The 20,721-nt window shown below is 38.9% G+C and overlaps 1 protein-coding gene across 2 annotated transcripts in view; it reads left to right on the forward strand.

The window, feature by feature from the left end:
- Nucleotides 1-20,721, forward strand: part of gpc6b (glypican 6b) — a 137,984-nt gene that overhangs the window by 54,864 nt on the left and 62,399 nt on the right. For both annotated transcript variants that reach the window (XM_036139239.1, XM_012873216.3), the window contains exons 3-4: nt 3,657-4,048; nt 12,420-12,585. In XM_036139239.1, the coding sequence (XP_035995132.1) occupies nt 3,657-4,048; nt 12,420-12,585 (558 nt within the window). The remainder of the gene's footprint in view (nt 1-3,656; nt 4,049-12,419; nt 12,586-20,721) is intronic.

The following is a 20,721-nucleotide window of genomic DNA, read 5'->3' on the forward strand; positions in this document are numbered from 1 at the left end:
GATGGTAGGGGCACAAACAGATCGTGTCCTGGATGGGTGGAGGCCATTTGTGAAGGTGTTTGCCCTCTTTTGGTGCTGGTCCTGGTAGACTGATTTCAAATTGGGAAGCTCAATCCCTGCAATCCTCTGTGCCTTTTTCATCTAATTGATCCCAGGCAAAACAAGACATAGTATTTTGTAAAAAAAAAATAATAATAAAAAATAACTTTGTTAGTGTGCCCAGCAGTTTTATATTTGTTGTAGCTCCTCGCCAGGTTTGCACACATATTGAGAGGATTCAGAAATGTTATGAATCCTTTAGGTTTCTTGGTTACATCTAATCGTTGTTGTAAAGACAGTATGCCTTGGATAAATATTGTCCTAGATGAAGAGGGAAGAAGGCACTTGACCAAGGCTTTGCAGACTTGGGCTGTAGTGAGGTCTGTACCCTGAGCAGAAACTGACCCAAAGCATAATGTTTACACCTTCCAACGTATCTGTGAGGACTGTGTTTATTGGGTCATACTAAGCCATGGACATGTCTAACTGCGAGGAGAACTAGGGTAGATCCAGAACATGCTGGAGGGACTATATTTTAGATAGCAGGCAGAGGGATGGACGGACAGACAGACGTACAGAGGAGACCTTGTGGAGCTGTGGCATTACCCTGTAGCTTCAGTAACCTTCTTGGTATTTTCAGCTGCCAGAATAGTTCCTTTTATTTTATTTTTTTTCAAAAGACTAGGATAAAGTAAAGGGTAACAAAGAAGAAAAACACAACTCTGACCATTCAAATCACGAACAAAGAGAACGTGTTGGAGGGTTTTAGGGCCACGTTGATTGTTATTGGCTTTCCACAGAGGCTTTCAGATTCCATTGGATTAGTATCTCAGACTCAGGTGAACCCAGCTTACTCGTTGTTGTGTTTGAGGCATGTTTTTATAGTTTTTTTCCCCCTTCTACTGAGGTTTTGCAGAGTTACTAAAGGGGGGGCTTCCACTGTAGAAAAAGCACTACTGTTATCATGCAGGGTTACACAAACATTTAGATGTACCATGTGTTAAAACAATATTGATGTGAATTCCAGGTTGTATACAAAAGACATGCTTTGTAAGTATTTTTACAGTTATACAAAATATTGGCTTTAAAATATTAATGCTATCACGTCATTCTGCAAATAACAAGTAGTGTTGATGCAGCAGAATGCAGAGTGTAATAGAGAGCCTTGTGTTTATTAAAGATAGCTCCTTGGATTTTATGTGACTGCCTGAAATATAGTGGAAACCATATGTACATAAAATAACCCTCTCCTAATGCTTTGTGGGATGAAGAGGTGAAATATGGACAAGACACTATAATTTGTATTGTATAAATATTTATATGGAAGGGCTTCTGTTGTTGTCATATGTTAGCCTAAAGATCAAGAAGTTTTCAGTCAAGTTTTGAATCTCCTCATGAAATCCCAGTATGTTACAAAAGGGTCACTGAGCCCCCCTGCACATATTTAAGTTATTTGAGTTATTTTACTCAGTAAAGGGAAACAAATCCCAAACTATGAAATGCATATTTTATAATGATTTACCATAATTATTATAATTTTATGTTAAGACCTAGTGCAAACTTTCTTGACAATAAGATAACTTACTTTACTTCTCCAACAATTCAAAAGGTTGAAGCATACAGAGAGATGGAGCTTTGACACTTTTTTTCATAAGCCCTCTAGATAATCCAGAGTCCTGGATCCTCTCTTATACTCTCTTTTCTTCAGATCACCTCATAGCTTTTCTCTAGGATTTTGCTGGGAGCTGAGATGGCCATGGAAGAAGGTTGATTTTGTATAAAATGAACCGTCTCCGTGTTGATTTGGCTGCAGTTTTTCTTAAATCCATATCCTGCTGAAAGACCCAATGATAGCCCATCTTTACTAATAAAGTATACCACATTTATATTTAAAATGTCCTATTGTTTTCAGTAATCCATGTTACGCTGTACTATAAGAAAGTACCCAGTGCCAACGGCAGTGGTAGGGGTGGGGTGCATGCCCCCCCCCCTTATTTTGATCAATAAAATGGGAAAATATAATGCATATACACAGTAAGTTCAAAAGTAAGCCTCCCTGTTCTCTAGCACATTTTGTGTGCCGATTCAAAACATAGAGCTATGGATTGTTTAAAGTTGTAGTAATGAAAATACAAGAACCATAGCAATTTATCACAAATGTACCATTAGTTAATTCCTTTATTTTTCTGAACAACATGTGTAACATGATATAAACTCATTAAAGGAATTTTATTCAAAATAAAACACAGATACTGTTTTATTTATACAGTATCAGCAACTGAAATATTAATACTGATAAGACGAAAGAGGAGGGTCCAAGAAAGGTCCAGCATGATTTTATTTTTATTTATTATATATTTATTTCATATTTTCCACTCCGCTAAAGAGGTTTTCTGTGGTTTGTTTCAGCTTAGTTTGAGCTTCTTGTTTGATACTTGTTGAATCATTAAAAGCTGTTAGTTAGCAGTCAGTAGCACACATTTCACAATTTTTACCCATTATAGGATTTGGTATTATTTGCCGGGTCAAATTTTATTGGGCCCCCTATAAAAACTCCGGACCAGCCTTCACCCCCTAAACACACACACACTCACACTCATAATTATCCGCCCAGGGCCCTTTGCAAGAGAGTCAAACCAATCCTCCCCTGTACTTAACACTGGGCATTAGGTGATTTTTCACACAGTATTACTCCTGTTTTTCACACCAAATCTACCTGCAGTGTTTTGTGGCCAATAGCTTCATTCTATCCAACAAATTCCACTCCAGAGTCCTGAAATCTCACTAGTGGTAAACTAACTCCACAAGTTAACGTCTGTGATTGTAGAATAGAAAAGTATTTTTTTTTGTTCCTGGCATGACTCTCAAACAAGTATTTGGCATTTTGATGGTGCATTATGGACCTTTATGGAGATGATGTGATCCAAAATCGCCACGCTTTGGGGCATGTCTCACCTTTCTTACCTTCCTGCCTTGTTTGTCATGCTTCCACTTGTTTTACATCTTTCAATTACCGCTCTGATTGTATGATATGAAGAGAGGTATTTCATGACATGCGGATCATCATACATCAGCCTAACTTGAATGGAATGTTGCTTTGTCTTTCCCATTTTGAAGAGTAGCCTAGAGAAACTGACCAATGTGTCACACCGTATTTGTATTCCTTGAAAAGTAGAAGTAAAAAAGAAAACAAGAAATCATTGAATAATAATGAAACCTTCCGAGGCACTCTGATATTTTTTTAAAAGGTAAATATGAATTCCAATTATAGTTCAGTAGCATTCATTTTATAGGAGTTGTGATGGTAACTGTGGCACTGGGGATTTAGTATAAAATATCAAATTTCTCAGTCTGAGATTATGCACATTGAGAAATACTACAACTTACCTTTAATGGTTTAACATGGATGACAATAAATGTTACAGGTAACATATATTGTTATTAATGGTAAATGGCCCGTACTTGTTTAAGGCTTTATCAAATTGCGAGGACCCCAAAGTCCTTTACACTACATTCAGTCATTCAACCATTCACTCACACATTCACATCTTTTGTTGCAAATACTTATTTTTATTGTGCTTTTACTGAATTTGCATTTCTGTATTTTTCTTATATAGGATTCTTCCTGGAGCTTCTGGAGAACACGGAGCGGTCCCTGAATGAGATGTTTGTGAGGACTTACGGCAAGCCTTACATGCAGAACTCGGAGGTCTTTGAGAACCTGTTTGCCGAGCTCAAGCGCTACTACACAGGAGGGAACGTTAATCTGGAGGAAATGCTTAATGACTTTTGGTCGCGGCTGCTGGAGCGCATGTTCACGCTGCTGAACTCCCAGTATGTCATCACCGAAGACTATCTGGAGTGCATCAGTAAGTACACGGACGAGCTCAAGCCATTTGGAGACGTGCCCAGGAAGCTCAAGGCTCAGGTTACCCGCGCATTCATCGCTGCACGCACATTCGTCCAGGGGCTCTCTGTAGGCCGGGAGGTGGCCCAGAGAGTGTCGAAGGTAAAAGTTTCTTACCAGTTTAATTGCATTCAAATTTAACTTTGTTAACTTTAACTTAGTTTTCTCTGTCAGGAGGAATATATTTATTATTTGATCGAAAATAAAATTAAAACTTCCCCCTAAACAAATTATGGCACGCCGAAAGACTTCCTTCTCGATGAATTCCTGCGCTCTGTCTGATTAATGCATGCTCTTTATGTAGTCTTCTTCAGGAAATGAGAGGCTCAAAGCAGCCCGTTCTGTCACTGTCTAGAAAAGTGGTTTGAAGGTTATGCAGATTTCTCTGGAGGGATGCCCTGACAATGAAAGTGAAGAGAAAAGCATTTTCTACTATCACAGCTTATTGCTCTCTCGCCTAATATTTGTTCACACGGCACACACAAGCCATTAATCATGCGGTTGCAGTCGTTTTCAGTTTGATTCAGTATAGTGTTGGTGCTGCAGCGTTGGGACCGGTGCAGCTCTGATCATGTACAAAGTTAGATAAAAGGAAAAAAAAGCAAAAGGCTAAACCTTGGATTTAGTCACAGTGGGCAATAACAAAGCTGTTTCTAAAAGCCCTCTTAAGGATTGAAAGAAGCGATGATTCAATACACTGCAAGCCATTCTGTTTATTCCCCCCCCCCTCTAATCAGTTTAATTCAATTATCAGCCTTATGATAAATAATAATAGGGCTTCTGTGCAGTTGAAGCAGAAGCCAGTGGAAAAGTTCTAACCCTCAATTATCGGAGACAGACAGAAAAGAAGAAGCAGATTACTCTGCTCTTTTCCACAAAATCCAGGATTCATTTCAGGCTTTCCTTACCACGGTGCACTCGGTGAACCTAAAAGATATTTCCTTCGCTTCAGCTTCCCTCCCCTCTACAGTAACAGTGGTGAGGCTCATTTAGAAGCAGTCGCAGAGGATGTGTTGTTAGCACGTGTTTACTGGGTTACACCCTGCACTCCTTCCATGCCAGCGAGTCCCGACTTCACCTCTTGACATTTCAGTGGGACCCTGAGATCCAGGTCAGGTGTCTGCGACTGCAGCCCTTTGATCCGCAGCGTATAAACTCATCATGACGAGTTGAGGGAAAGCATAATGAAAAGAGACACCCTGCTGGAGGGGACTGTTTCACGGTGCCGTCAAGACGGGACAGTCTTGCTGCAGAGATTTACAGGACACTGAATTAAGGAGGGGGGGATGTTGAACTTTTATTTATTTTTTGCTGCTGGAGTGAGAAGAAATGTAACTCGGTGGAGTTCAGACAGGATGCGGCTACAGTTCAAACACAGTGCTTTGTGAAAGTATTCAAATCCTTTTATCTTTTTCACTTTTTGTCTTGTTACAGCCACAGGTTCTGATACACTTTATTCATTAATGTTTTAGATGTTTAGAAAGTAATGTATTATTGTTGAAGGAAGATTATGTATTATTTTACCTTATTTTTGCATATAAAAATCAGAAAATTGTAGCAAACATTTGCTCTCGTTACACCTGTGTCACTATTTTGGAGAATGTATGTCTCTGAGAGCATATGTTAAAGGAACAATAACTATTAATGACACCTAGTGGTTAAAATTGGAACTACGAATACACAATGCCTTACACGGCAACCTGCCATTTACCTAGCTGTCCTGCAGCTGTGAAACTCCACTGAATTTTTACTTACACAGGATAGGCATATGTGGTTATATTTTATTCTACTTCTGTTCTGCTTCCCTTACTGGCTTCCATGTTTGCAGGCTGCTGCTCTTTCGCCAAAATAAAATACCAAATGCTGCACTCTGTTTTGGGAACCCTGGGAACTCTCATATGATTGGCTGAGGAACAAGAAAGTGAACATGGGCTACTCCCTGAACCAAAGTAGTTCCTGACCGTACCTCTAGGTTTGAAAGGAGAAACACTTAACAAAGACATTGTTGATGGAGAGGACTGGTTGTTTACAGGGAATGTTACTTCCATCCTGGGAAGCAAATGAGAATGATTTAGGTTGATTTTACAGTAAATATCTTACGTATAGCTCCTTTAACATTAGTTTTAAAGTCTTGCCGCACATTCTCAATTGGACTTAGGGCCCGACCTCGTGGACCAGAATTGAGGACCACTGATGTAAACCATCCTATGTCAGGCTTTGTTCTGAGGCTGTTGGTGGACCAAATTACAGAGTCGCAGATCGAGTTGAATGATGATTTGTGGACAAAATAAATAAAAACTTATAGACAGGCAGGCAAACCAGGGACCAGGAACACGACTGAGTAGAGACCAGAGTCAGGGTTGCATAACGGAGGACCTCACAACTGTGTATGGCTAAACTGACTGAATACAGTATATAGGAAAGACAGGTGGAGCAACTATGTGCAGGTAAAACATGTAGAGGTAATTAAGCAGAGGAAGAGACAGCAATGGTCTGGCAGAGAGACGAGGGGAGCAGAACCTAACAGGAAAACATGGTGAATGAACACATATACCCAAAAGAACTCACTAACAAAACTAAGAACAGGTAGTTGGGAAAATAAGGATCTAACAGAATTACTTAGAAAGAATTACATAAACTAACGACAGGAACCAAATCTAACAGACTGACAAATAAACAATACTAAGGTGGGAAAATAAAACCTGCAGGATACCCAGGAACCTAGAACTAAATACAGCTCTGGCCCTGTAATTTGGGTTGTGATTCTGCTGAAAGGTGATTTGGTCTCACTTTTAAATCTTTTGCAGCCACAAAAAAGGTTTTCTTTAAGCATTTGCCCCTATGTTAAGCTCTATCCATCCTTCCATTAACTCTGACCATTTTTTCTTGTGTCTGCTAGAGAAAAGGGCACCCACCGAATGATGATGCCCCTACCGTGTTTAACCAGTAGGATGGTATATTCAGGGTGATGTGTTGTTGGACTGTCAATAGATCATTCTACCTAAGTTGGTGATATCTGCAATTCATCCAGAGTTGCCATGGGCCCCTTGGCTGCTTCTCTGATAAGTACCTATCTTTCCCAGCTTGTGAGCTTTGGTGGATGTTAAGGTAGAAACACAGTTGAGCTATACTGCAGCATGAGATGCTGTTTTCCTTGATCTTCATAAAGCTGTTTGTTCAAAAATTTCCTTCAGCAAACATCTGAGGCCTTAAAAAAACAGCTTGATTTGTCCTCAGATGAAATTATACACAGGGGGACTCTGTGTAATAAGTTAGGGATTTATGAAAGGCAGTTCCACATCAGTGTCAGAATAAAGGGGGCAGACTGCAAATGCATGCCACACTTCTCAGACTTTTGTTTTGAAAGAGTTTAGAAACGCATTAGTCTGCTCCTATCCACTTCACAGTTAAATGCTAATTTGCATATCTGTGGTTTAGCAAAAAAACGTGTTGGTTGTGAACAGTTTTAAAGTAATAATTTAATAATTCTAAGTTATTGTTATGCAGATAATAACAAGTGCAAGTTGTTTTAATAAGAACACCTAATTTGTAAGTCACCCAATTAAATTCTGTGCTTTTAAAATATGATTGAATTTATCATTAATCTCTCTCTCTCTCTCTCTCTCTCTCTCTCTCTCGCTCTTTCTCTCTTTCTTTCTTTCTCTTTCTCTCTCTCTCTCTCTCTCTCTCAAGAAACGCTGCATTAATTGTTTCAGATTAATGTTAGAGATGCACAGCTCCAAACTTTGTGGCATCTGCCCAAAAGGATTTTTGCCAAAATATCTTTCTGCTTGTGGACTATATGAATTCTAAATATAGTGATAGCTTGTTTATATAAAATAAAAGAATGATTAATTCAAATACAGGATGCAGGGCTGAAAAAAAAAAACGTAAACATCCTCTGAGCTATTGGACAAAGGGGATATACACAGATTAAATCAAAATAACACTGAGCGTATTTTGTTTCTAAGACACATTCTAACATCTAATCTTTTTTGTTTTCACTTCTCTGAGCATAGACCTGAGAATATTTTAAGACCTTCAGTTGTCTTTTTCTACAACATCCATTAAAATAAATAACAACTGTGTCCAACATAGGAAATTGGTTTACTTTCAGATTTCTTAGATTGTTTAATCCATTTATTTATTATAATTAGTGTACACAGGAGTTGCTGTTTTTTTCTGTTGATGTTTTTGCACTTAACTTTAACATTTTAAATTAATTTAAATTGAAAAATATTTAGATCCACAGAGCTTTTGATTAAATGCGAGGAGTTTAGCTTGAATGCCGGTTTTTATTGGAGCTCTGCATGCAGGCTCTGTGTGCCAATCGTATATTGAGCCTGTTGAATAGTCTCTCACTGCCTTTGATACCTACACATTTGAGATTTTGCTAGCCAGCACGTTAAAGCTCATGGGGTGATGGGGACACTTGATAACCACAAAACTGAAGACTGAGAATGTGGGCTTATCACAACCAATGTCATTATCACAATAACAATATTTAAATTGCATGTTTTTTTATGGTGCAGTCTCAGCCTTAAAGGTACAGTGGATGATCTTATTTCAGTTTTGAGTTCCGCGGGGATCACCTTATCTATTGGTTGTCCCACATACCAATCATTGTGACGTGCTCACCTAACGCCATTGTGCGTGCTTATTCCTAGCTAGTTTCCTCTTACTGGTTGTGCATGTGCACTTCCAGTGTTTAAGTATCCAGTGAGCTTCAGGGTACTTTCAATTCAGTATGAGTTTCGGTATGAGTGTGTGCATCTATAGTTGTTTGTTCTCTGTGTTGCCCTGTGACGGATTGGCAACTTGTCCACGGTACCCTGCCTCTCACCCAATGACAACTAGGAATAGTCACCAGCCCCTGCGACCCTGCAACGATGGGCCGGTAAAATCGACGAATCGATGGTTGTTGAATCTCAGGCTCTGCTGCTGTTGCGTTCGTTCCCCAGCAGCTTTATTTGAGCTTTGCATCATCCTGCAGGCCCATTTAACCTGGTAATGTTCGTAAATTTTAGCTGCAAAATTTTCCATGTTTCTTCTGCCCACGCTTCACGAGAAGGCAAAGTCGCACAGCCTTAACATAAAAAGCATAATCTTAAGCAAAAGCCTCTTTATCATCATCTAAGCATTGACGTGGCTCAGGGATCTGACCAAAACAAACTCCAACGAGTGAATTCCGTTAGAAGACAACAAAAGCCAGATTAATGTCATTACTTGTTTATGCATCTCTCTTCCTCGAGAGACATGAAAGACTCCCAATATGCATCCGTTCCATTTGAAATTTTAAAGAAACAACATAAATGTAGGAGCATAGCGGCTTGTAATCCTGAGAAACAAGTTTTCACATAGAACGTTTCTGAATAAAAAAAGCTGGTTGTTGCTTCACACAGCAGAGAAAATTGCTGCAAGCAAACTATATATTTCAACATCACTGCAAGCATTTGGGACTTTAGGCTATAAAAGTAAAATATAAAGCTTACTAACTTTAGTTTTTATATCATATGAATTGATTCAGTATTTCTTAGTGGTTTTAGGTGTCAATATATTCGATAGAAGGTTTGCCCAACAGTAATGTTACACACAGCTCAGTGGTCTAGTAAAGCTTATGTTGAATTACCTAATTATTTAGCTTGTAAATATTTTTGATGACTTTCGCAGTTACATTTACATATAACTATTTAATATCACAGAACAAAATGCTCACTCTAAAGCTGTCCAAAGCTGTCCCAATCTGTAGCTAAATCAGTTTGGTTTATTTTTTATGTTAAACACTAAAACAGTCTAAAATATGTTTTTTTGAAGAGATATTACTGCTTAAACTATAACATTCATAAACATTCGGTTCAAGCAGAGTTTTTTTTATTTTTTTTATTTTTGTTTTTCTTCAGAAAGCAGCCTGATTAAGTGAACTGCAAGCTTGATTAAAATCAGCTAATTGGAAGCACCACTCACTCAGTGTACTCTAAGTGTTTACTTTTTTCTAACCTTCTATAAAGACAGGAAAATATGTGTATATCCAGACGTTGTTGCTATGGTTATCAGTCTGCCAGGGAAGGCATTTGATAAACTTCAAGCAAAAGTACTTAGTAAAAGGCTTAAGCACATACAGGCCCTTCTACATTACTGAAAATATAATTGAAAAGTTAATTTATTGCAGTAATTAAATTTGAAAGTGAAATATGTATTATATGATGATTGTGCTTACAGCTAATGAATGCCTGTAATTCCGTTTGTCTGAAAATTGGAGCCACTACATAAGGCCATTAAAAAAAAAAAAATAAGAAAATGTATGGGGCATCATGTGATTCAGTGGTAAAGCATACACATCATATGCTGAGGTTACAGTCCTTAATGCAGCTGTCATGGGTTTGATTCCCAGCCCCAGTCCTTTTACTGCATGTCTTCTTTCTGCTCTACTTGCTTTCCAGCTACTATTAAATAAAGGCCACTTGTGCATAAAAAAAGCTTAAAAAATGAATATTCTTCTGATTTTGAAATGTTTCGCTATGACTTGACCTGGCATTGAGCATTTTTTACTTGAAAAGACTTGATGTTGTCATTAAAGTCTGCAATTGGTTAGGGAACCTAAACGAGCTGCCAACAAGTAAAAGGTATGTGAACAAGTCACCTGTCCATGTCAGGGCTGAAAGCCTTCAAGAAAATAGATAACAATTTATACAAAGCATTTATTTAGACTGCATTGGGACATTTAAACAAGCAATTTTATTAGATTTTTCTGTGTGTGTCTGTGTGTGTGCTATACTTCAGAGATCCCTCATTATGAGTTGTTAGTAACTTGAAATTCAACCCATGGGACTTGGCCTTGACAATAAAGACTTGAGACTTACTCGTAACTTGGGAAGTAATGACTTGGTCCCACCTCTAGCTACGACTGTCACTGTCCCAACCCTGATTAGATTAGTTTCTATTTAACATGGAACTTTAGATTGTAGGGAGACTGGGACTATTTTGTTTTTTTCCCAAGTAACTCTCTGTGCATATTTTTTGCAGATCTTGTTCTAAATTTGAGCTGTTCTCATGTAGGAACTCTGGAGTATTGTCCAGAAAACCTCCAATGAATTTTAGTCCAGACTTTTTTCCACAGATGCGGTTCATGCATGCTCTTAACAGCAGGGGATCTCTTTTTGTTTTTTTTGATTGAGATGCATTCTCACAATTCAGTGACAGAGGAAATACTCAAATGTATTGTGACTAGATAAGATACAGATGAAGCAAACCCCAATAGAAATATATGCTGCTGAAATCACTAATTTATTACAGCATGTAACAGTCAGCAGGTTTCCATGCATTAATCATGAGCATGAATTTCCTTTTAATTTAGGCTTTTTAATTATTTATTTGAAGTATTTTTCGTCAAGTTTGGAGTTATGATGCAACAGAAGTCAGAAGTGGGTGCACATGTTTAAATCTATTTAAAATGTTCTAATATCCAATGAAACAAAAACGAATGCACATATGGATCCTGATAAATATATTTAAAAAAACAATCATAAATCATTTACTGTGGTAAAAAGGTCATACATGCAGTTTTTTACTACTTTTCTCTATAAGCTGTTTTCAGACTTGTCGTTCTAAGTATTTATACTACCGCAATTTCCACATGGAATAATAGGAAAAAAGTGTAAAAGAAACAACCAGGGCACAGGGTAGTTGACAACAAGCCGAAAATTCCCGAAAACTGAGGAAACACTGAACTCGGGCATCGGGATAACAAAAACAAAGGTAGTGAGGGCAAAGTCTCCAGCTAAAATGTCAGTTCAATTGGGCTAGATGTATATTGGATTTGCTCAGAAATGCGAAGAGAGAGGTCTGAGAGCAGTAGCTAGGAGAACTAACTAACCAGCACCCTATGTAGGAATTTAAAGGTGCTCTGTGGCGAGCCTCGCCTGCCTGCAATTCACCGCACTGCACAACTGCTGAATAACTGTGTCACTAGCATAATTCAAATTAGCAAACGATGCAGTGGTTGTGAACAAATTTAATGGCAGTGAATGGAAGCAGCCAAAAGTCTTAAATTTCTGAACATAATTCTTCTGCGCTTAGCTGGCGAAACAGAACCGGTACGTTGGCCCTGAAGTGACGTTTTGACCTAATTCTACACCTGAGGCTGTGTTGTCAATAAGCAGCAGCACATCCGTTTCTATAGATTGTCATTAGAAAGAGAGTTTTATATTCACAACAAACTTGCTCTGCTTGTGCATGTATTCATATAGTTGTGACTTCAAAGGTTATTTTTGTGTGAAATAAGATGACACTTTTGAAATTACTTAACAGCTATTAAAAACTCAAGTACAATATGTGATGTATTTATTCTTCATACTTAGGATTTGTAAGCTTGTTGCCTCTAGAATATAAGAATATTTGCTCCTTATGTTTATCATCAATCTTACAGAGTGCAGCCAGACATTAACGACAGCTTCTAAACTCTGTGTCCTTGCAGGTAAACAGCACCCCGGCTTGTATACGAGGGCTGACAAAAATGCTGTACTGTCCCTTTTGCCGTGGTATGCCCAGAGTAAAACCCTGCAAGAATTACTGCCTTAATGTGATGAAGGGCTGCCTGGCAAATCAAGCTGATCTGGATCCAGAATGGAACCAGTACATCGGTAGGTCAAACGTTGTTTCAGCCAATAATATTTGCTCCTGCTGTTCTGTCATTTCCCCTATGAGCCAGTTACATGTGTTAATGAACGAACATCCGGATGCATTGCTCTGTATTGTGATTGAATTTACTTAATGGATGCAGTGGATGTGGTGATAAAGCACAGAGAGCTTGATATATAATACGACTTTCAAAAAAAAAAAGAGAGACAGCAGTGCCAGACCTTTCACAGATCCTCCTCTAGGGTCTGTGATACTTTGGGCCTCTTTCTCTTCTAAAGGCATTGAAAATATTGTTGGTGTAATGGCATAAAGAACTCCTAGTTTTTGGTTGCTTGTACAGTACATAGAAAGACAGTGTTAATATCAACACTTTAAATTATTTAGCAAAATGTTTTCTTTTTTCTGCATTTTGTTGGCGAAATACACTCCCTAAGGAACTGATAACAGAACTCTCGGATTTTGATATGAGCTTGCATGCTCTAATGTGTGAACAAAGAAAAACCTGTAAATGCTAAGTCTGATGTGTATGTGTGTCATGTCATTTGTGTGTATCGTAAGCTGGTGTCTGCCTCAAAGGTAATTTCACCATGGTAACACATTGTAGGGTGACCAAAAAAACAACAAAATAAATGTGAGACAGCATGGATGGTAATGAGGGACAAATTACCAAACAATATGATTACGTCAAACATTTTAATTTAACATAGATCGCACCTTACATGGGTATGGAGTGAAGTGTGTAGGCCTCACCCCTGGTGGCTTCCTTTGCCCCCATTCGCATTTAGACATTGAGACTTTTGCGTGGGGTGAATGGGGTTGGGGGGTGCGCTGGCGCACCAGTTTTAGCCTTTCCGGTTTTAAATGCACTTGACAACAACATGCAACTACGCAACATTTTAACAGGCAGAAGCAGGCTCAGGGTCTTTATCACACCCCTTTTCTCTGATTGCCATCCAGAATTTGTGGCCTGGAGGAGTAGCGAGCCGTTCTGGGCTGGGGACGGGCTTTGGGTCCTGGCGTTTGGCTGGGGCTGGCGCTTCTGCTCTCCCACAGGATATGGGGGTAGGGCTTAAGTATGGGATGCAGGGTGTGAGGGAGGCAGCTTCTCAGAGTTCGTGGGGTGGGCTCTGATTGGCTCGTCCATTCAGTTCGAGTTGGCCCCATCTCTGGGTGGATGGGCCCATGGGTCGTCGGTGCTGGGATCTGGGTGGGGGTTAGGGCCTAAGTATGGACTGGATAAGCGGGGTTGTGGGAACTGTTGTGTTTGAAAATGATGGTCCCCCCACCCCCCCCTCCCTGTCATGATGATGGGGTTCACCTTCCAGGTCTGGGGGCTGGATACCCTTCTGGGATGCCGGTACCTGGACTTAGGAAGTATAGGAGGTGTGTGGTGAGTGTGAGCGGCTGTACTGCACCCATCGCTGGTACATCGATGCAGCTCTCAGGGGGCTCCCAGGGGCTTCAGCACTGTGGCTGTTGGGGGGGGGGGGTGCCTGGGGCTCCTATCTGCTCTTCCTTGTGATTGGGGAGGCAGCTATTTCTGTGTTGGTCCCTCTTGGACCCCTTTGCTCTGGGTTTCCTTATGGATGTCTGGCTTCAGTGCCAACATCATGCATCAAGAAAACCTAAAGCAGTTAGCAGCAAAACCAAAGCAAACAGTATTGACTGACTAGCACAGAAGCCTGCCTTGAATCCAATTAGAAATTTGCAAAGTGAACTGAAGACGAAGGTCCATGCCGGCAGAACCATCAAATCCCAAGAACCTAGTTATAGTTGCACAAGAAGATGGTGGGATTCCTCAGGGCATGTGTCAGAGACTTGTTTCAAACTGCAACTAATGACTTGTAGCTGTGATCTGCCAAAAAGAAAACACCAAATCATTCACCAAATTTGTCACATTTTGTAGCTACCAGTTTTTCTAACTTCATAATGGTATGCTAGTTATACTACAGATATTTCTGAAGGAATGCAGTTGTATTAGTATCCTGAGAATATTGCAACTGGTACTGGATCACGTTAGCTTTTTACTTTAACATCACTTCCATAAATTCACGTCTGGCCGGCAAAAGAGGTGTGAGCAAGGTGATGTTTTCTCCCCCCTGTAGTTCTTCTCTCAACTTCTTTCTGCATGAAAAAAATATTTATTCATGGGATTCTTGCACTCCTGCTGGGTTAAATGGTGACTGATTATAGGGAAGAACTGCACTGCAGGGGAGTGTCAAGTTAACTGGAGAGAAGTTCAGGAGAAGCTTGTCAGTTCAGACACAGAGAATACAAATATATATGTAATATTTATACATTTTACAAAAATTTGACAGAACGGCAGATGATTCTGACAGATGGCCTCGCTCTTTTAAGCTTTAAAAGGAAAATGCGACTGAGCTGTTGCAAGCTTGATAATCGCTGGCCGATACACCACGCCCCAAAAACATTACACTTATAGCATTGCTGATCTTTTATCCAACTTTAATTGTTTTTTAGAAAAAAATAAAAGTCACAAAGCACCTTTTTGCACATATTTGCGTGCATCATATTTTTGATTTCTGGAAAAGGTGCCAATGGATATATTTGGTGCCCTTGAGTAACAATAAATGTGATTTAAGAATCTGAACTATCTGCCAAATACATCAGATCTCGTATTTGCCCTTAGAATGTGGTTTGAAATTTGATTATTACATGATCAAATTAGTTTTTATTGAAGCAGTCATGCTGCTTTTTTAATGGGACAAATACTTATTTAAAAATGAAAAAGGTGTTTTTAACTGGAAAAAACACAAAATTATCACAAAAAAAAAGAACAAAAAGTGTAATTAATAAATGGATATTTTTCAACAATGACTCTTTACCGAACATCCTCTAGCTGGTGAATTGTTGCATATTTCTGTGAAAAACTGATGTGTTATTTAGAGATCAGTTGGTGTTTATCTTATTGCAAAGAAGAGTAAATGTAACAGCTCGGCTTCCCTTTGCTGCGGTTCTGCTGAATGTTTGCTTGGAAAGTCGGAGCTTCCAGACCGCTCTGAGAACTTTTCCAGTTCTAAGTGGATTTAGTCAGTCTCGCTTGCTTCTCTCTCCTCATGTAATCCCTCACAGACTCATTGATGCCCAGATCAGCTCTCTGTTGGGACCTACCATCTGTTGCAGAATTCATTGTTCTTCTCGGGACTGGAAATAGTTCATTTCTGGCTGCGTGTTCGGGGTCATTGTAATGTTAAACAATAAATTGGGCACAAATCAGATTATGCTTCTTCCTGATGGAATAATATATTAGCACTCAAAGCTTTTCCAGGTTTAAACTGTTCTCTGCATGAGAAACACTAGGGCTCCTCCGGTTGTATTTCACTTGAACTGATATTTGATTACTGTAGGAGGAAAGCAGAGTAACGTAGCCCCCATATTTCAGCGTCGGGTTTAGCTCATTAAGTGTGCATTAGCAAATTAACACATCAGCCAGATTCATTGCAACATTAGCAACACAGTGTGATCTTAGATCCAACTAGCTGATGGATGTGCTCACATGTTTTGGAGAAGTTGTTTGTTGCAGCCCCCTGAGTATGATTCAGTTTTTTCCCCGCCTGCCTTCACACAAGTATCAGGTCAGCACTGGTCCGTACATTCTTATCCCCTGGGATGATATGGGCCAATGAGTCCAAACTAACTTTGAAAGGTGGGAGGAGAGAAAAGACTTGGAGATGATTCTCCTTGAGATCTGTCATTTTAGGTTAAGCTTTTTTTTTTTATTTGGATTTTATTTTTATGCATTAAAAACAGATGTCTTAATAGAAATTTAATTAGGTTCGATCTGTGCAGAAATAGCCAAAGTATCATCAAAGATCAGGAAAGCTTTTAGACTTCCTCTCCAAAGTTCAATTACAAAAGGTCAGGGAGATTTTAACAATTGAAAGCAACCAACTTTATTTTAAGTTTCTATATTTGGCGTTGAATAATAGCATTGTGGTGAGCAGCTGCACTGTGGCAGCTGAAAGCACAAGGCTGACAGATGTCAGTTTCTGTTACTTCCCTTCAAAGCAAACACATAGTGGACCTAAACACAGCGTGATAAATCTATTATTAGATTTCAGTTTGCCGTCTTGTGTTTTGGTGGTGCTATTTGAACTAGAGAATCAAGCGCAGCTCACAGTATTATCAGCTCTGCTCACAGGTAGTTGTAGACCGCACACCACCGTGAGCAGATCGAAGCACAAGATATAGTGGTAGCTCAGCCAAAATGTTTTGAAACTGGGTTTTGATTAAAAGAAAATAAATGAAAACTCTAGAACCTGACTAAATATGGCATGGAAACTCACTATTTATTTAAAAAAAGAGCCACAGAGCAAAGTCAAAGTTAGAGCTACAATATACCAAAATCATTGAAATGATCATAAAATAGATAAACTGATCCGTCCTGTGCACAAAAAAGAAAAAGGAAACCTAGACAACACCTTATGTAATTAAACAAAATTTACCTTAGTGCTGAGGTGATTGGAATTTTTCTTTTATTTCCTTTATTCATTCATGTTGTATTTGTAATTCCCTGTTGCACTCGCAGCTTTGATTGAATTTTGGATGTGCAGTTTTGAAATGGTGCTCCGAGTTGCTTGGTTTGAAGCCAAAGTGGGTTTGTTTGCATATTTAGCAAAAAAGGTTTGTGTCGTGAAGAATAAATAAGAATTTGTATCTCCATTTCTACTTAAATTTTCTGTACACATTGTACCTTTCATTTTCTACCCGAAACACCTGTCATCGGTGTGCTTGTCCCCTCTCTGACACCTTGATGTTGATATTTGTTTACCATTTCTTTAAACTCTTCATACTCCCCATTTCCCACTTTCTTTTTTTTGCGTTTTTCAGAAATTATAAATTGTTTTATTTGACATGCTTTGTGGCACACTACCTGGTGGGACTACTGTTGCCTTGTAAGCGCACTGTGCATCAGCGTGTTCGAAACTGTGCCTGCATTGTCAGGTTTGACTGTATTAAAAATCTCGTTTAGGACATTCATACACCAATTGAATTTTGATAACTCCTAATTCAGGTAGGTTAATAGGAGGTTTCGGTGTGCTTTATTGAAACAAGTAATTAGCATTCTTCACATCAATACCTCCACTACATAACCAAGAGATGTAAAATAAATGCTTATTCCTTGGTTACGGGAAAGGTGATTGGGGGAAAAAAAGGAGAGATTGTTCTTATCTACCCAACTTCCTCTTTCCTGAACCAATTAGCACTGACTTTTCTTTAGAAGAGTCAGCAGGGGCTGCCGTTAGCATAGCCATGTGTCGCACAGTACTTGCTCACACCTACAGTGTTCTCTACACAGCTTGCTCACTAGTAGTGTAAGATAATAATTAACTCAAAAGTTTCCACTAACTTCTTTCACTAACATACTGAAGAAAAGTTGGCACAATGATAAACAATTATTTGCATGAAAATGGTGGCTTAAATGGTATTAGTTACTCGAATGATGTACTAGATCCACCACACCGACTAGATCTCCTCCCCCGTGCTATCTCAATGACGTTGGAGTTCTCAAGTTTTGGTTATTTTATTCCTACACATTTAATTTTATGAACAAATCAGAGCTGGAAATAAAGGTTACATTCATTTACAATACAAGACATACATCTTTAATCAGAATTTACACAAGGCCTCGTTTGCTAGTTGCATCTTAGTTGCTAACAAAACAGGTAGCAAATCAGCCAATCACATGGCAGCTGCTCAGTGCATTTGCACATCTAACACAACTTTGCGGAAATTAAAACTGAAAATCAAACGACAAATAAATTGTTTTATACATTTCGAGCATAGTATGGCTGTTGGGGTTTTATAAACTTCTGATTTCTTGGGATCAGCAGCAACTATGTGATGCTATCATGTTTATATGAACCAATGGTGTTGATTCTGTGCAACAAAGAATTAAAGTAGTTCTGAAGGCAAAAAGGTGGTCCTATAGCAAGGTGTGCTCAATAAAGTGGCTGGAGTGTGCACAATCTTTCAACCCTGAATCTGTGTTAATATAACATCCAATGTTTTTGCTTTATGTATCAAAGCTCATGCATGAAAAAAGTACACAGTATACCCTGAAATGGATTTACACTTGCACCAAAGGACTCATGGGAATTAGGGTTTTAATATTGAAACTCAAACAATGGGTTGTCTTGCAACCAACTCAGGATACTGCTCTCAATTGCTGAGAATGTTTTTTATTTCTTCATTCAGTTGTTCTCAGAAATCCTTATAATCATTCCACTGGAAAGCAATACAGAATCAACTTTAGAAACGGCTCCACTTCAATTTGACACTTCTGCATTGCTACTATTAATCCTTGAGCAATGTTCTTTCTGTCTTTATCGGGACTCTTGTCAATTGGATTATTGTTCCCTGGTGCAGACGAAATGTCAGTTCTATATGTCTTGGCTCTGGCATTTTATGCTCATTACAGGCTGAATGATTTTCAATTAGCTTTGAGTCTAAGCAAAAAAAAAAAAAAAAGAAAAAAGGTTTTGACTGGGCTCTTGGTGTTAAATTGTCAGGAAGGCTCTTTCCAGTTTTGCAAAGAAAGACAAATTAGAGCCATTGGAAATGTCATTCGGGTGAGTTGCATGCTGATGCAAATCCTACTGTAAAAATGTAATTTTATATATCAAACCTATGGGGCTTACAATACCCAAAGGAGCAGGTAGGTACAGTCCAGTATATTAATTTCTATTCTGTTCACATCTGTTAGGGCTAATATTATGTATCAGCTCCACTGACCAGAGAAGACAAGATGTTTGGAAGGTGAAAGTTAATCCAGCCCCTGAGAGGAGCATTTTTCTCCCCTAACGTAGCAGGAGATAACGACCCCTTGTAGAAGAATTCAAAAGCATGAGAGGATCTGAACAAAAAAAAAGAAAAATATGCCAATCCCCATTAAAGCAAAGCTTTGCCTCACCTCATCTGCAATAAGAGTGAGGCGCTGAAAGGGGCTTGTTATGGCATAGCCAGAGGCAAACTGAGACAGATGTGGCTATGAAAGCATAGGTTTTCCTCAGAAATGTAAAAAAAAAAAAAAATTAGAAAAGCCTAAAAATTTATTCTGCTTCTGGATTATATTATAGAAGAAAAATACAGTGTTCTGGGTTCTCATTTTTATGTGTTTCGATGTTATGTTTGGCTCTGTCGATAAGACCACTTTACATAAAAAACAGGTAAACCTCCTGGGGTTAAACTTTCATCTCTATGTTTACTGTTTCTCATCTTTTAACTGTGCCATTTTTGCGGGAATGCCCTTTATCCTAAAAAAAACTTTTTAAAGAGTCGTTTATCCCCCAGAATGGTATCATATTTTCCCTTCAAAAGTCAAATTTTAAGTTTTTGCCTTAATTCATGTTAACCATGCTGGGGGTTATTCAGGTTCCGGTCCAGTCCCGATATCTGATAACCGATACCAATATTTTCAAATCCAAAATGCATTTCCTTAAGCATTTTTTTCTATTTTTGGTTATATTGTTGTTCAAGCTGGCACAAATTAACCAAGTAGGTGCTGTCGGTATTAAAGCAGAAATCTCTGCACTCATCTATTTGTAAGTTTTTATTTAAATAATGTTTCAGAGAAAACATTTTGATAATAACAAATAACTTGGCAATAGTTTGAATGTAAACACTTGAACGTCCATTAATTATTTCATAATTTTAAACAAATGGTATAAACTTTAACATTCAGTAAGGTAATTAAGTAATTATTTTCCAACTGCATTGATGACATACGTTTTATGAGATGGTTACAATTCAGGCCAAAATTATTCAACACTGGCAGATTTGGATGTAAAATGATATTTATTCAGCCAAAAAGTTTTATTTCTATTAGAAAATTACACTTTGGTATAGAGGGCAGGGTATGGGGGAGGTAGAACCTCAGGGTTTGTGGGGCGGGCTCTGGTTGGTTGGCCCATTCGTTTCATGTTGGCCCCATCTCTGAGTGGATGGGCCTGTGGGTCGCCTGGTCTGGGATCGGGATGGGGGGATAGGACCGGAGCATGGACTGGGTCGGGTTGTGGTGGACCACCACGGGGAGTTTCCTGGGGCCCATCTCTGCTTTTTCTCAGATGGGGGAGGCACCTTTCCCTGTGTTGGCCCCTCTTGGGTACCTTTGCTCT

This window comes from Fundulus heteroclitus, chromosome 7 (genome assembly GCF_011125445.2).
Source record: "Fundulus heteroclitus isolate FHET01 chromosome 7, MU-UCD_Fhet_4.1, whole genome shotgun sequence".
NCBI lineage: Eukaryota > Metazoa > Chordata > Actinopteri > Cyprinodontiformes > Fundulidae > Fundulus > Fundulus heteroclitus.